General features: G+C 42.5%; 1 protein-coding gene across 1 annotated transcript in view; it reads left to right on the top strand.

The window, feature by feature from the left end:
- The window catches only part of LOC309371620 (uncharacterized protein), a gene marked incomplete at its 5' end in the record, with an annotated part of 28,981 nt that extends 16,096 nt beyond the window's left edge, over positions 1–12,885 (top strand). Inside the window, 5 exons of the mRNA XM_081914472.1 lie at positions 7,549–7,666; positions 10,164–10,223; positions 11,219–11,380; positions 11,742–11,826; positions 12,491–12,885. Of these exons, the coding sequence (XP_081770598.1) occupies positions 7,549–7,666; positions 10,164–10,223; positions 11,219–11,380; positions 11,742–11,826; positions 12,491–12,747 (682 nt within the window). The 3' untranslated portion in view covers positions 12,748–12,885. The remainder of the gene's footprint in view (positions 1–7,548; positions 7,667–10,163; positions 10,224–11,218; positions 11,381–11,741; positions 11,827–12,490) is intronic.
- Positions 12,886–13,854: the final 969 nt, after the last annotated feature.

Below are 13,854 nucleotides of genomic sequence, written 5' to 3'. Positions count from 1 at the left end.
ACCCTCTAGTCCAGGGGTAGGCAACCTAAGACCCATGGGCTGGATGCGGCCCAATCGCCTTCTCAATCCGGCCCGCTGACGGTCCAGGAATCAGCATGTTTTTACATGAGTAGAATGTGTCCTTTTATTTAAAATGCATCTCTGGGTTATTTGTGGGGGCTGCCTGGTGTTTTTACATGAGTAGAATGTGTGCTTTTATTTAAAATGCATCTTTGGGTTACTTGTGGGGCATAGGAATTTGTTCATCATCATCGTTATTATTATTATTATTTTCAAAATATAGTCCAGCCCACCACATGGTCTGAGGGACGGTGGACCAGCCCACAGCTGAAAAAGGTTGTTGACCCCTGCTCTAGTCCTTATCTTAGATTGGTCAAAAATTTCCCTACCAGCAATCCAGTGAAACTGCAGGCATTTCAGATATAACTTCCCTACTTGCATAGAACTCTATGTTTTCTGTGGAATGGGAGTCTTGCGTTCATAATTGAATAAACTCTATGTGTAGGGCAGTGTGCACATGAATTTTTGCATGCGGTGAAGGGGATGTGGAGCTCTGGAGTGGTGGCACTATTTTTCTCCTTGCTGAAGCCACCAAATTCTGGATCTTTTCCAACTTCAGGTGAATTAAAATGTTTGGTTCAACACATGAACTCTGTATCCAGAGCTCCCCTCCGTGTCTCGGTGCAGATTACACACTCACCCACAGTACCTTCCCTTCCCCACACTGTACAGGGAAGATTTGCAAGGGGGCTTCTACTCACGTGGCTTGAGCTTATCCGGATCCCTCATCATGCAGTAGGTTCTACTTGTGTTCACGCAAACATGAGTAGAAATCCCCTGCAGACCTTTCCAACTCAATGTAGAGAAGATTGGGGACTAAGCGCACAGGGTGATGTGCATAGGCATGGTTGGGGTGGAATTTGTGTGCACACTCCTGCTCCCAACCACGAGTACTGCATTTGCATGTTCAGGCAAACATAGGAACGCAACTTCAATATTAGTGCTTAAGGATCAATGATCCTGTGCAGCAGGGAGCAGATGTGTTGTCTCTGTTGTCTTTATGGTGGCTGCTGAAGTCCTTCCTGTTTCAATAAGCCTTTTAAGATGAGCTCTTTCTCAGTCTGTATCTGCACTGGAATGGTTTTTAATATGCTTTTATCATTTTATCACTTGTTATTTTATGTCCCGGGCTTCTTTGAGAGGAAGGGAGGGGTGTACATTTAATTAATAAATGCAATAAACTTGTGGCCCTCCAGATGTTGCCAACATGGTCAATGGTTAGTGATGATGTAAATTGTGTTTTACATAAGTGGTTCGACTCCAGATATGGTTCATCTAGATATTTATCTGTGTTATAATATTTTCAGTATATGCGCTCACATCACCTGAGCACCAGAATTCAGATCTTTTATGCTGTTCTGATGCATGATTGTAAAACAGAGGACTGTGGGGACAAACATGCTACTAGCTCCATGCCTTGTCACTATTCTGGTTGCCCTACACAAGTTGGAGTCTGGCAGATTGCAATGAGGGGAGTCCTGTACCTGTGGAGGCTCCTTGTACGTTTTGAACTCTGGAAAATCAGGGCTCTGAGATGTGCTTCAGATAGTTGCCTTCACACTCATGGAAAGTAACTGGAATGGCAGTGGGGGTGGAGATAGCATGTGCTTCATGTATTTACTCAACCCAGATAGTGAATGCCTGAAGAGGACTAGTGTACCCAATAATGATGCTATTACATCAGTTCAACTGCCTGGCGAAAAAATACGCTGTCTCTAATCACTCATGTAATTTAGGTTTGCAGATTTCCATGGTAATACTGTGAAGGAGAGAGGAAAATACAAAAGGTGCTGGTAAAATTCTTCATTTTTATCCCATATATCAGACAACAAGACATTTTGAGAAATAGCTCAGTGATGCTTGACAATGTACTGCTATAGAAATAATAGAAGCAGGAGTTCAGTTTGGAGATGTACCCTTATCATTTTTCCTCAGTGTTGTTTGGAGGTCTGTCAGTGACATCCTGTAACCCATTTTGTTACCTTCTCTCTGAAGAATGAGAGAACATGTCTGAGTCTGAATGACAAATTCCAGATACGGTATATTATTATTCCTGACGTTTCCTTTCTAGGAAAGGAAGCCTCCCAAGACTATGTACCAAGCAGTTATTAACCAGAAGCTACAGGGCCTGAAGACTCTTTTATAAATAACTATGTAAAGAGGTGAGAAACATTCATTGGGGTAATTTACACTGTTCACCCAATTCACCCTTCAAAAGTGCCATTGCACAGAAACTAGCACCTCCGATGTTGGCAACGTCAAACACACGCACCCTTGGCTTCTCCACTTCTGTTTATGTACGGTGGGTCGTGGGCCTGATCTCACAGGTCACGATATGTTTCCCAATAAAAATTGTTCATATACCCAAAGCCTGAAGTGAAAGAATTTTTACTAGAGCTGGCACCATGGAAAGGGTATGGATGTTGACGGTAAACAAATACTACTGCTGGCAGTGTGAAAGGGCAGCTTCTGTGGGATTGCTCCCTCAGGAATGCCAAGTGCTGTGTGGATTATCTATACCAGCAGGGGTTAGGAATTGAGCATTCTGCTGACGAATTGCTTCAGCGCCTCCCCTATTCTGAGCTCACTTTTCCCTTTGCAGCCTTTACACTATGGGACTTCTGTCTCTTAAGTTGATGTGGCTCCATGTTATCATCAAGTCTAAACCAAATTTGAGAATCTGTTTTACAGAGGGGTTTTTTTAAAAAAACACACACACACAAAGCAAAAACAGGCAGGACCTTATTTTGTCCCCTTTCTGCCGTAGTGTGGTTTGGAATCTACAATTGTCTAATCTTGCATTAAAAAACTATGGCCTTGTTGGCAGCTCTGCAGAGCTGGAGTCTGCTTCGTTAGCTGTATGCAGGAGTTGTGTGACAGAAGGGAAAGGACTAGGACAGCCTACCTGCTATTATTATTATCATTATTTATTAAATTTGTATATCGCCCTATACCCTCAGTGGTCATCACAGCATCCCTAGGAGTGACCTGAAAGCTGTGTAGGAAAGCCTGATCTATTACAATTGCAGTCTTTCTTGCTATGTTCTACCTTTGTTGTTGTTGTTTAGTCGTTTAGCCATGTCCGACTCTTCGTGACCCCATGGACCAGAGCACGCCAGGCACTCCTGTCTTCCACTGCCTCCCGCAGTTTGGTCAAACTCATGCTGGTAGCTTCGAGAACACTATCCAACCATCTTGTCGTCTGTCGTCCCCTTCTCCTTGTGCCCTCCATCTTTCCCAGCATCAGGGTCTTTTCCAGGGAGTCTTCTCTTCTCATGAGGTGGCCAAAGTATTGGAGCCTTAGCCTCAGGACCTGTCCTTCCAGTGAGCACTCAGGACTGATTTCCTTAAGAGTGGAGAGGTTTGATCTTCTTGCAGTCCATGGGACTCTCAAGAGTCTCCTCCAGCACCATAATTCAAAAGCATCAATTCTCTGGCGATCAGCCTTCTTTATGGTCCAGCTCTCACTTCCATACATCACTACTGGGAAAACCATAGCTTTAACTATACGGACCTTTGTCGGCAAGGTGATGTCTCTGCTTTTTAAGATGCTGTCTAGGTTTGTCTAGGTTTGTTCTACCTTAAGAACACCTTAAAAACCAGTGCAAAATTTATGGTTTTAAAAGAAAACCATAAACAACTGAGGAAAAAAGCCCTGGGGATACATCTGGCTATGTTAGGTATGCCCATGATTTGGCTTCCCTTAGTGTTGCCTCAGTTTCAAAAGCATAAGCACAAAATCCTGTTGAGGGTGAGGAGCTAAGTTGGTAGAGATGGAGACAAAAATTGATTACACTTAAAGGTGAACTTATCTAATTCCCACTTTCTGAAACAATGTGCAAATTGAAATACACTCATTTTTTTTGAAATTTGCACTTCTCCGAATTTTGCAATGCAGTTCTCTAGCCAAGTGTACAAAAATGCATTCACCAAACTGTGCATATAAGTGCATATATTAATGAGAGTTACGTACAATATGCTTTATATTTTGGAAAAATGCTTTGCAAAATTGTGTGCATTAAGCAAAACTACATACCCAAAAGTGTCTGTTAGAAGAAATCCACACTAAAATGCTGCTTTCTCATGAGGACTTTTTAAAAAGTGCACACTGATATGGAAGTGTGGAGGACTGAGTTTAAAACTGGGAGTGGGGGAATGAGAATTGCTGCCTCTTGTCAATTTTTATCTCTTCCTGTGGCTAATGACATCATCCAAATGAAGCACCTTTTCAATGTGGCAGGGGATTCATTTCATGAAGAGTGAGGTGAACCTTTTTTTGAGACCCCTCAGGGACTGAAGGGCGCTGTCCAAGATTTCCATGGACTCTCTGGATACAGGATAGGCCTCGCTTGAACATAAATGTGTCATCAGCCGTGCCTCCTTCTGCAATTCTTGCACCTTTTCCTTTCCTGGTCCCATCAGGAATAGGCGACTGGGCTGCAAATTGGGCATGTTCCCCTCAAAGTAGAAAACAGTTGCTAGATGGAAAGATGGAAGTTCAAGGATGCAGAGTGTAAAATGAGATATGCCTGGGAAAAATTATGCTGAATGAATCTAAAAAGCACATGACTTGGCCTAAGGAATGGGAGATTATCCATTCACTGTCATGAAGATAAACATGTCACAGACGGTCCTTTGGACCATCTGGGGACACCTGATCTGCCAATAAAAGAGATTGACAGGAGCCTGCTGGGCTTCATTAATGCCCAAGGCGGAAAACTGTTTGCTGCCCATTATCTTCGCTTCAAAGGCGTGGATTTGCACCAGTCAAAAATGGACAACAAAAAAGAGACCAACATTATTCTCCTCTTTTGTCTTTCTCATGGGTTGATTTATACCTCCTGGCCTAGTAATCAACTTCGACATCTTAAGCATCCACCACAGCCTCCACACATTTACTGAAGCCACCTGTACTTTGTAGCATGCCAAACAAATAATTACTTTTCTAGTACCTGTTCCAGCCTAATTTCTACTCTGCTTCATATCTATATTGCTGTCAGATCCCTGCACACTACTTAATTTTCTGTCTTTTTCTGTGTCCCTAGGGATTAATCTTGCGGTCAGGATGTTGTTCAGGCCAACAGAGTAGGTTGCAAATTAGTTCATCCAGGTTGTGTTTAAGATTGGCTTTCTTTATTTTATTATTATTAAATTGGACAGGCCTGAGTCAATTGCTTCCACTGGCAAAAGGCCAAGCTACATGTACATACCAGATAGCCTTTACTCTTAATCGCTGTCTCCTGGCAAGCTCCAAAAGGTGAAGCAGCTTCTCTTCCTATCAGTCTAAGATTTCTTAGAGCACAGTAGTAGGGAAAGTGTTTCTTTACATTTACACATGGGAGCGGATTCTGCAGTCAGGTTTGGGCTAGATTAGAATAAAATGCTTCCTGGAAGAATCCCAGTAGACAATCATTTCCTGTTACGTTGTGGTCTTTCTTTCTCCCTCCCAGCTATAAACAGCCATACATAACATGTTGTGTAAGGAATACTGCATTTTTTATTTTTGACAACCAGAGCAGTTAAGAAAACATTTGTTTATTTATTACTTGGGGGGAGCAGAGAATAAATATGAAATAGAATGTAATACTGTGTTGCCTGAACGTAGTTTTCTAAGGACTTCAGCTCATACTTGATCTACATATAGAGAAGAATGAAAGTGGTCCAGTAATTAAAAGGTGGCAGACTGGACTGAACTATTCTAGGTTGCAAGAGGAGTCACAATTTTTATAATGTTTTCCCATGTTGTTGTTGTTTTAAAATCCTTACAAATAAAATGCAACAGGGAGATACTAGCCCATTTTACTTCTTGCTCTGCTACTTTATTCGTTGTGGGGAGGCTTTTATATTTAAAAGGTTGAATTCACCAGCAGTCTGAAATGATATGTCAGCTCAGGATTCTTAGACCACTGGTTGTCTTCCAGTAGTCAGTTCAGAGTACCTGTTTAGCTATACAGGTGACTCCCCACTTACCGTATTTTTTGCTCCATAAGATGCACCTGACCATAAGACGCACCTAATTTTTAGAGGGGGAATGCAAGAAAAAAATATTCTTTAAAGGGAGCGCTGAACAGAGCCTGTATGCATCCCAGGCTCTGCTCAGCGCTCCCTTTCACGAGCTGCATGGAGCGTGTGTGCGGCGCTTGCAGGCTTTTCCCTGAGGAGGGAGAAGAGCAGCCCGTCAGTGACGGGCTGCCCTTTTCCCTCCTGGGGAAAAGCCCCCAAGAAGCATGGCTCTTGGAAGAAGGAGCGCTCAGCAATCCCTCTCACTGTTCTGGCTTCTGGGATAGCTGCACAGCCAGCATTCACTCCATAAGTCGCACACACATTTTCCCTGACTTTTTAGGAGGGGAAAAGTGCATCTTATAGAGCGAAAAATACGTTCCAGGCCCCCATGCACTTAAGTAAAATGTGTGTAAGTGGGGAGCCCGCTGCAGTACATTCAGCTTCCCACCCAACAGCTGTTGAGCAGGGTAGCATGGCAGCAGCGAGAGCTCTCATGCCCTTTAAATGTGAACTAAATCGTATTTCTCACCCATCCCTAGTCATGGCCGCCTTTCTCTCTCTCTGGAATTTGTATTGTTGTACTGTGATGACTGCTTACATAGTTATGACAATGCCTATTGGGACAAATAATAGTAAACTATGCCAAGTGTAAAAGATTAAGAGCCAATTCATACAGCCATTAGACATGAGATTACAAAATACTGGTTTTGCCTGTGGCTCAGATGCTGCCTGGTATACATGATTAAGCTTTCACATCACCATTTTAGATATCTTTTGAGGGTTTGCTGTGGTGTTCAAGACATTTAAGTGGGATGCGGGTGGCACTGTGGTCCAAGCCACTGAGCCCCTTGGGCTTGCTGATCATAAGGTTGGCGGTTCGAATCCCCGTCACGGGGTGAGCTCCCGTTGCTCTGTCCCAGCTTCTGCCAACCTAGCAGTTTGAAAGCATGCCAGTGCAAGTAGATAAATAGGTATCACTTTGACTGGAAGGTAAACGGTGTTTCCGTGTGCTCTGGTTTCCATCACTGTGTTCCATTGAGCCAGAAGCAGTTTAGTCATGCTGGCCACATGACTCAGAAAGCTGTCTGCAGACAAACACGGCTCCCTCAGCCTGAAAGCAAGATGAGCGCCACAACCCCATAGTCACATTTGACTGGACTTAACTATCCAGAGGTCCTTTACCTTTACCTACCTTTCAAAACATTTAATCCTACACATAAATGGGTCACACACTTCAGCTACATTTCATAGTTTCTGACAAAAGCGGATGAGAAAGGGATTGCAGTTGCCTCAGATCAGCAGAGACTTGTCATAAACAACGAGTGTGAGCATGCCTTTCATTAATTCAGTTTCTTCCCTCATGGGGCAAGACCTTTCTTTATTCTCTGAGTGCCTTAGAGGAGCAGACTATACATTTAGCCTTCCAATAGCCTCATAGATGAAAAGAGACAACATCGTTCTCCAGCTATTCCTTTTTCATTCCAGCTCCTTTGGACATTTCCAAGCAAAGGAACACGGCATTGCCTCGGGGACATCAGCAAGATCAGCTGATGATGACAATTTGAGATGTGGGCTGTGTCTGACCAGGCTTTCTGTCACCAAGGTAATCTGCAACCAGTATCCAACAGCTTCATTCAGCAGCCTTGTAAATGTTCTCAGATCGCCTGTCCACCCCTGTGCTATGCTGCAGCTCCTGCTGGGGCCCTGAGGCAAATGGACGAGACGAGAGATCGTGTGGTAGTCAAGTTGTAAAACAAGATAAGATTTCACAAAGCAAATGAAATCAGTTACTGTCAAATGTGCTGCTAGGAGTATGTTTCAACATTCGGTGCACATAGCTGAGTGCGATCTGAAGAGAAACCAGAGTATCGTGCACATGGCTGATAGCTAGCTTCTTTAATGCAGAACAGATCTTCTCATTCATGGTGGTTTATAGAGATAAACAGCTCTTGCTCTCTTCTCCCAAACTTTTCTACTAATCTCTTACAAGGAACAACAGAGGGTGAAATCTACCTGTTCTCCCACTGTTCCGTTAATAGCCCAGTGCTCTCTGGATCAAAGTGTACTTAAACTAAGAGAGAGAAATCAGAATCTGAAGCTCTGTGCTAATGGGGAATCTATGACTTTACAGCAAAGTTGATCTGTTGTTCCCTTCTTGGGCTAATTTGAGCTCAGCTCTATGACCTGTGGATTGCAAATTCAAGCCAGCCTCTAATTCAGAAGTAATTCCTACCCTACTACGCCTTTGTGGTGCAAGTCCATCCCTTCCAGTATGTTTCTGCCTTTCAAATGCATGTAGAGTAATAATGATACCAAGCCACTTCTCTGAGGGTGCCTCCTGTATTTTTCAGGTGGGATTCACACACATCTTGGTACTTTAGGTTTGTGCAGTTAAAGGAGATTAATGTTCAATAAACAAATAGTAGTGTTGTACAACTCACTGTCCAGGACTTACAAAGATCACTTTAATAATACATACGAATGATGATGGGGGTTCAGTTTACATTTAACGGTGAACCTAACCAATTCACACTTTCCAAATCAATATGCAAATAAAAACACAGCCATCCTTCAGAATTTGCACTTCTCCAGATTTTGCAGTACGATTCTGCAGTGAAAAAATGCTTACAAAATTGCATCTGTTAGGGTAAAATGTGCATAAAAATGCATGCATTAGTAAAAATGGCATACAGAAATTGCTCTGCAAAAAATGTGTTTGGGGCAAAACTGCATACAAAAATGTGTATATTGTGAGAAATTTATACCACAATGCTAATGAATTTTCATGAAGACTTAAAAAAATTATAATCACAAATTGATGTGAAAATGTGGGGAACTGAACTTAAGAACGGAAAACTGAGAAATGGAAAGAAACTAAAATGGATAGAATTCCCCTTGCCTGCTTGCCAAGTACTTTGTCCCTTACCCTCAAATAATAGAGAAGGAACACTGAAATTTAACAGATTCCAGAAATCCTGGTTCTGTGCAGAATTTCAGCATTGTGTTCTTATGGACTGCAAAAACAAACACATTTCCAGCTCCAACAAGCAGGAAAAGATGTCAAGGGTGGTGCTGAATGATAACTCCATTCGGAACCATTGCATCATATCATAGCAGTGATGCTACTTTGACTGTAGTCCAAGGTGTCTGCAGCCTGGAGCAATTGCTCACTGTCCAGCCTCAGACAAACATTCCAGGGGAATCTAATGCCTGTACCTGGCATGGCTCCTCCCGTGCCATAAATGGTTACATTACATTCAAGCTGGCATTAAAGAGCAGGGCTGAAACCTCATCCATCCAAGCCCCAAATTGGCTTAGCATGTGTGCAGGATATCAGAGATCGCTAAGCCATCTTGAAGTCTATTTACTTTCAGACAAAGGCTAGAGAACAAGCTCCCTGCTTCCTAGAAACTTGCCTGTAGGCATTCTGTGGTTTCTTTGATATGTAATGTAACAAAAGGCAATTCTAATTGTGTTGGAAACGAGAGCATCCAAACATAGGTCCTGAAGCATGGGTCATTCTGGCACTAACTGTGGTTGTTGGTGCCACTTCTGGACAGGGGCAGGGGATCCCATAGACCTGGCATAGAATCAGATCAATGCTGTGGTGTGCCCCTCCAGCTCAGAAATCTAGAGGCAACCCCCTCTCCCCAGTGCATTGTGAATGTGTGCCTAATTACTGTAGTGTTTTTGCCTTTTGGCACACTTAGAAAAAGTATGTGATGCCATTGGTGCCAAAAAACATCCTTTGTGCTCAAAGAAAAGAAAGTGCTAAATTAAAACCAGGATATCCGCAGTTATTGGATATCCCTGCTATTGGCCATTAGAACAATCTCCTGCATGTCCAGGTGTGAGAACAGTTTAAGAACAGCACTGCATACCAGGTAAGGTGATATGGTGTTCTGTGTGAAGGATCTGAAGCAAGACTTAAGAAACATACTTTTTGCTTTCCTGCTTCCCACCGCTGCCACCACCTCCTTAGCCGGCCCAGCCTTTGTTATCCAAGAATACTGTCACAGAACTCATTTTGTAAACTGAGTACAGGAAACTGAGATAGGAAAGCTTTTGGGGTTTCAAAGTCACTCTTTTGCTTCTCACAGTTAAACCATCTGGTGACGGAAGAACTGGTAAGCCATGGAATTCCAGCTGTGGGCATTTCGGTAAGGGCACCTGTTGTTTCTCCTTTCTTAGGTTATTCTGTTTTTCTACGGCAAGAGTGGGCAAAAAATAATAATAAAATGGTCCAGAGATGAATTCTCTCAGTCTAACCTGTTGGGAGGTGCATCTCCTTTTGGAGCCAGAGATAAAAGTGTTTGAAATTAATTAATCTGGAATAAACACTGCCCTGCTTCAGTTTTAACGATAGCTACCTCCTATTAGAATTCCCAACCCTATGCATGCCTACATTTTTGTATTTGGTGAGGTTTCTCTTGAGTAAGTATGCAGATATATTTAGTACAATAGACAAATGCAGCTACTATTCTGAAAAAGAAGCGGAAGCAATTCCTTTCTGACTTTCATGTGCCACACGCGCCCACACACAACAGAAGTCTACCAATTTGTTCTTGAGCAACAGGGCAAAGAACATATTGGGTGCTATCCAACTAACTCGTTCTGTCAGTGTAAGTATTTCCACTTGTGCAGTGGAACTTCCTGCCTCACCCCCTTCCCTGGTACTCCCTAACTCTCTTCTAGAGGATTCCCCAAACCTCTGGAGCAGATTTGGTGGGGGTGTCCCCCCTACCCTCCTTTCCAAATTCTCTGGAAAGTTGAAGAACCTATGGAGAAAATTTTGAGGACTTGGGTGCAGGGGGAGAAAAGAGAAACCAGAATCTCTGTGGCATAAGCCAATGTCTGCAACACAAGCCATTGCGTACCACCCCAAAGTGCATTAACATGTAGCCTTAATTAGCAAGTTTTCATATTCCTTGATTCATAAGTAGTCAGCAGTATTGGCATTGCAAGATGACTTTTCCATTACATTTGTAACAGTTTGATGGAAGTCTTATTGTTAGATGCAGTTAATTTAATCATTGTATTATATATTGATTGGCACCTGAAGTGCTGGATCGTAGGAAACAGCTTGGGGGGAAATGACTGTCTTGAATGACAGAGACAAGCAGCATTGTTTGCCTTTGTTGTCTTTCTCCCACAGCCTTTTGGAACCTGGAAAACATCGTGCAAGAATGTCATCCAGGCTGGTTTCGATACAGTGAAGGATGTTTTAGACTCAGGCTATGTCCCAGTTTTACATGGTGATTGTGCTCTGGACTCGGAGCAGCACTGCTGCATCTTATCTGGAGATAAAATCATTGAGGTGAGAGATGAGTTCAATTTCATGCATACCAATATGTAAATAGCACTGTGTTTATCCTTAGTAGGTCATTCCCATCTTTGTCAGGTAGTTCAGCTGGCAGCTAGGGATGGGGAAGACATTTGATTCAATGTGCTTCTAATGGTGAACCTATCACTTTCCAAAACCATATGCAAACCAAAACACAACCATCCTCTGAAATTTGTGCTTCTCTGAATTTTGCAATGCAGTTCTCCAGCCATTTGGAATGTGTACAAAAATGCATTGCTAAGATGCCAGTGAGAGCAGGATCCAACTGAGCTAGATAGACCTGACTCAACATAAAGCAGATTTACATGGTTCTGTTCAATTTTTCCTCTTGCAGGTTCTCGCTAAGAAATTCTCTCCTAGGCGAGTTGTGTTTCTCACAGATGTCAGTGGAATTTACAGCTGTCCACCTGATACCCCAGGTACAGAATATACATGTATAAAATAGGACAATTTATTTTGCACAGGTGTGAAGTATTGGCAGGAGGGGTAAATCTAGCCAGTATCCAGACCAGCATGAAGAACTAGTGATTGAACTATGCAATTTGTAATAAGCATAACCATAATTATTCATGCAGTCTTGTCTTGACGTATTTATGTTCTACATATATCTTTCAGCAGATTTGACATGCTCTTTCTGAGCATAGGCATCTAGAAGGGTTGTGAGAAAGAGGGTATTTTCTGTGGTGTTTTGAAAGGGCAGTGGGAATATTAAAGCAGAATCCAGGAAACATATATAATAGGCACCATATTTGCACATGTCTTTAGACAGATGTGTGACATGAGAGAGTACAATCATGCCCTTATAGAGTAACAAGATGGTACCTTAAGTGATGTGCAGAGTCATTAAAGAAAGCTAGGGGGGGGCGCAGACCTCCAAATTTCTGTGTGATCTTCCTAACCATTATGTCATGCCATTATGTCATCCAGGCTTCCTCCTTTGGCGCAGGGAAATGACACATGGATTAAACTAACTGTTTCCATGTTGCAGTGTCTTTATGCTTTGGGGTTGACTTTTTCATGTTGTGTTTTGAGACATATATCCTTCTGGTAGCAATTCCGAACCATGTGTTTATTTTGGAACAGGCGCTAGGCTTGTGGATTCCATTGTCGTCGGCCCTGATGGAAATATGGAGCCACCTGTGCTCAGCTCTGTGCTGCCACATGATACTACTGGAGGTGTGTCCTTGAAGCTGCAAACTGCTGTAAATATCGTTTCCCAGAGTCACGGAACCATTCCAGTTCTGATCTGCAAACTGGACAGCGAAGCGGCTGAAAGGGCTTGTTTGACTGGGGAGCTGAAGCAAGGCGAAGGCACAACATTTTCCTTCGCAAAATCATGAAGACATCTCTGCATGAGCATTAAATGAGGTGGAAGAAGAATTTAACTGAGGTGCTACCATTGGACTTCAGGATCTATTTGTTGTACTTGTCATCGTCGATGCCAGATACCTTAAATTAAATCTGTGGTCCACTGATAATGTATTAGCATTGAATGATGGCACCATCTTCTACTATGGCGAAATATTGTTTTCCACCTCAGTGACCTCAGTGTTCAAAATAGTTTACAACTATGTGACTACACAAGCCTCGGTGGACTTAGGTTACACTCAGAAATTGTATTCACTGTGTTAGTTTTAGCCATTTCTGACATTCCTTTCACACTTCAGTACCTATACACCGCTTGGTTGCACTCTTATTCACAGCAGAAGGTACTACAGTGTGAAAGGGATGTTAGAAATTGGGGTTGCTGCGTCCCCTCAACAGCTGTTGAGGGGAGGGGCAATCCTGGGGGGGGGGGTGATGCTCCACAAGCGACTTTCCGAAAGGATCCAATGCACAGCCCTACACAAAACTCCCACGATTTTCTGGATTTCCAGGACAGCAAGCGAATTTTTTTAAAATAGCAAATATCACAGAAACAAGTGCTGAACTTGCTCTAGATTTTGCTGGTTTTCTGGAAGTGGCTTTTACATCATGTGAAAGCTCAGGTATAATGTGGAAAGTAACAGGGGAACGTCAGGAAAACAGAATGAACTGGCCTGTGAATGCAGCCTTAGAGATGGAGATCCCTTGTTGATTTGTTATCCCATATCCAAATAAACTCTCCTTTCTACTCTCCATTCCAGATCGATGCCAGGGAGTTCATCAAAATAATAAGCCAATTTATATATATATATATATATATATATAATGTACTATAATAAAGATAAAAATTGGCAGCATAATAACAGTTCCAGATAGCCAAAATAGGAATAAAAAGCATATTAACATTGAAATCAGATTAAGATAATGATGGTGTTTAGTCACAACAATAATAATTAGTAGTCACATTTATATTCCACCCTTCCTTCAAGGATGCAAGATAGCATTCATGGCAATTATCCTGTTTTCACCTCATGAGTATCGTGTGAAGTAGTTTAGGCTGAGAAGGAAAGGAAGAATGTCTT

Source organism: Podarcis melisellensis (genome assembly GCF_964234715.1).
Source record: "Podarcis melisellensis genome assembly, chromosome: 6".
In the NCBI taxonomy this organism is placed as follows: domain Eukaryota; kingdom Metazoa; phylum Chordata; class Lepidosauria; order Squamata; family Lacertidae; genus Podarcis; species Podarcis melisellensis.
Note: the sequence above shows the minus strand (reverse complement) of the source record. Positions and strands in the feature narration are given on the sequence as shown.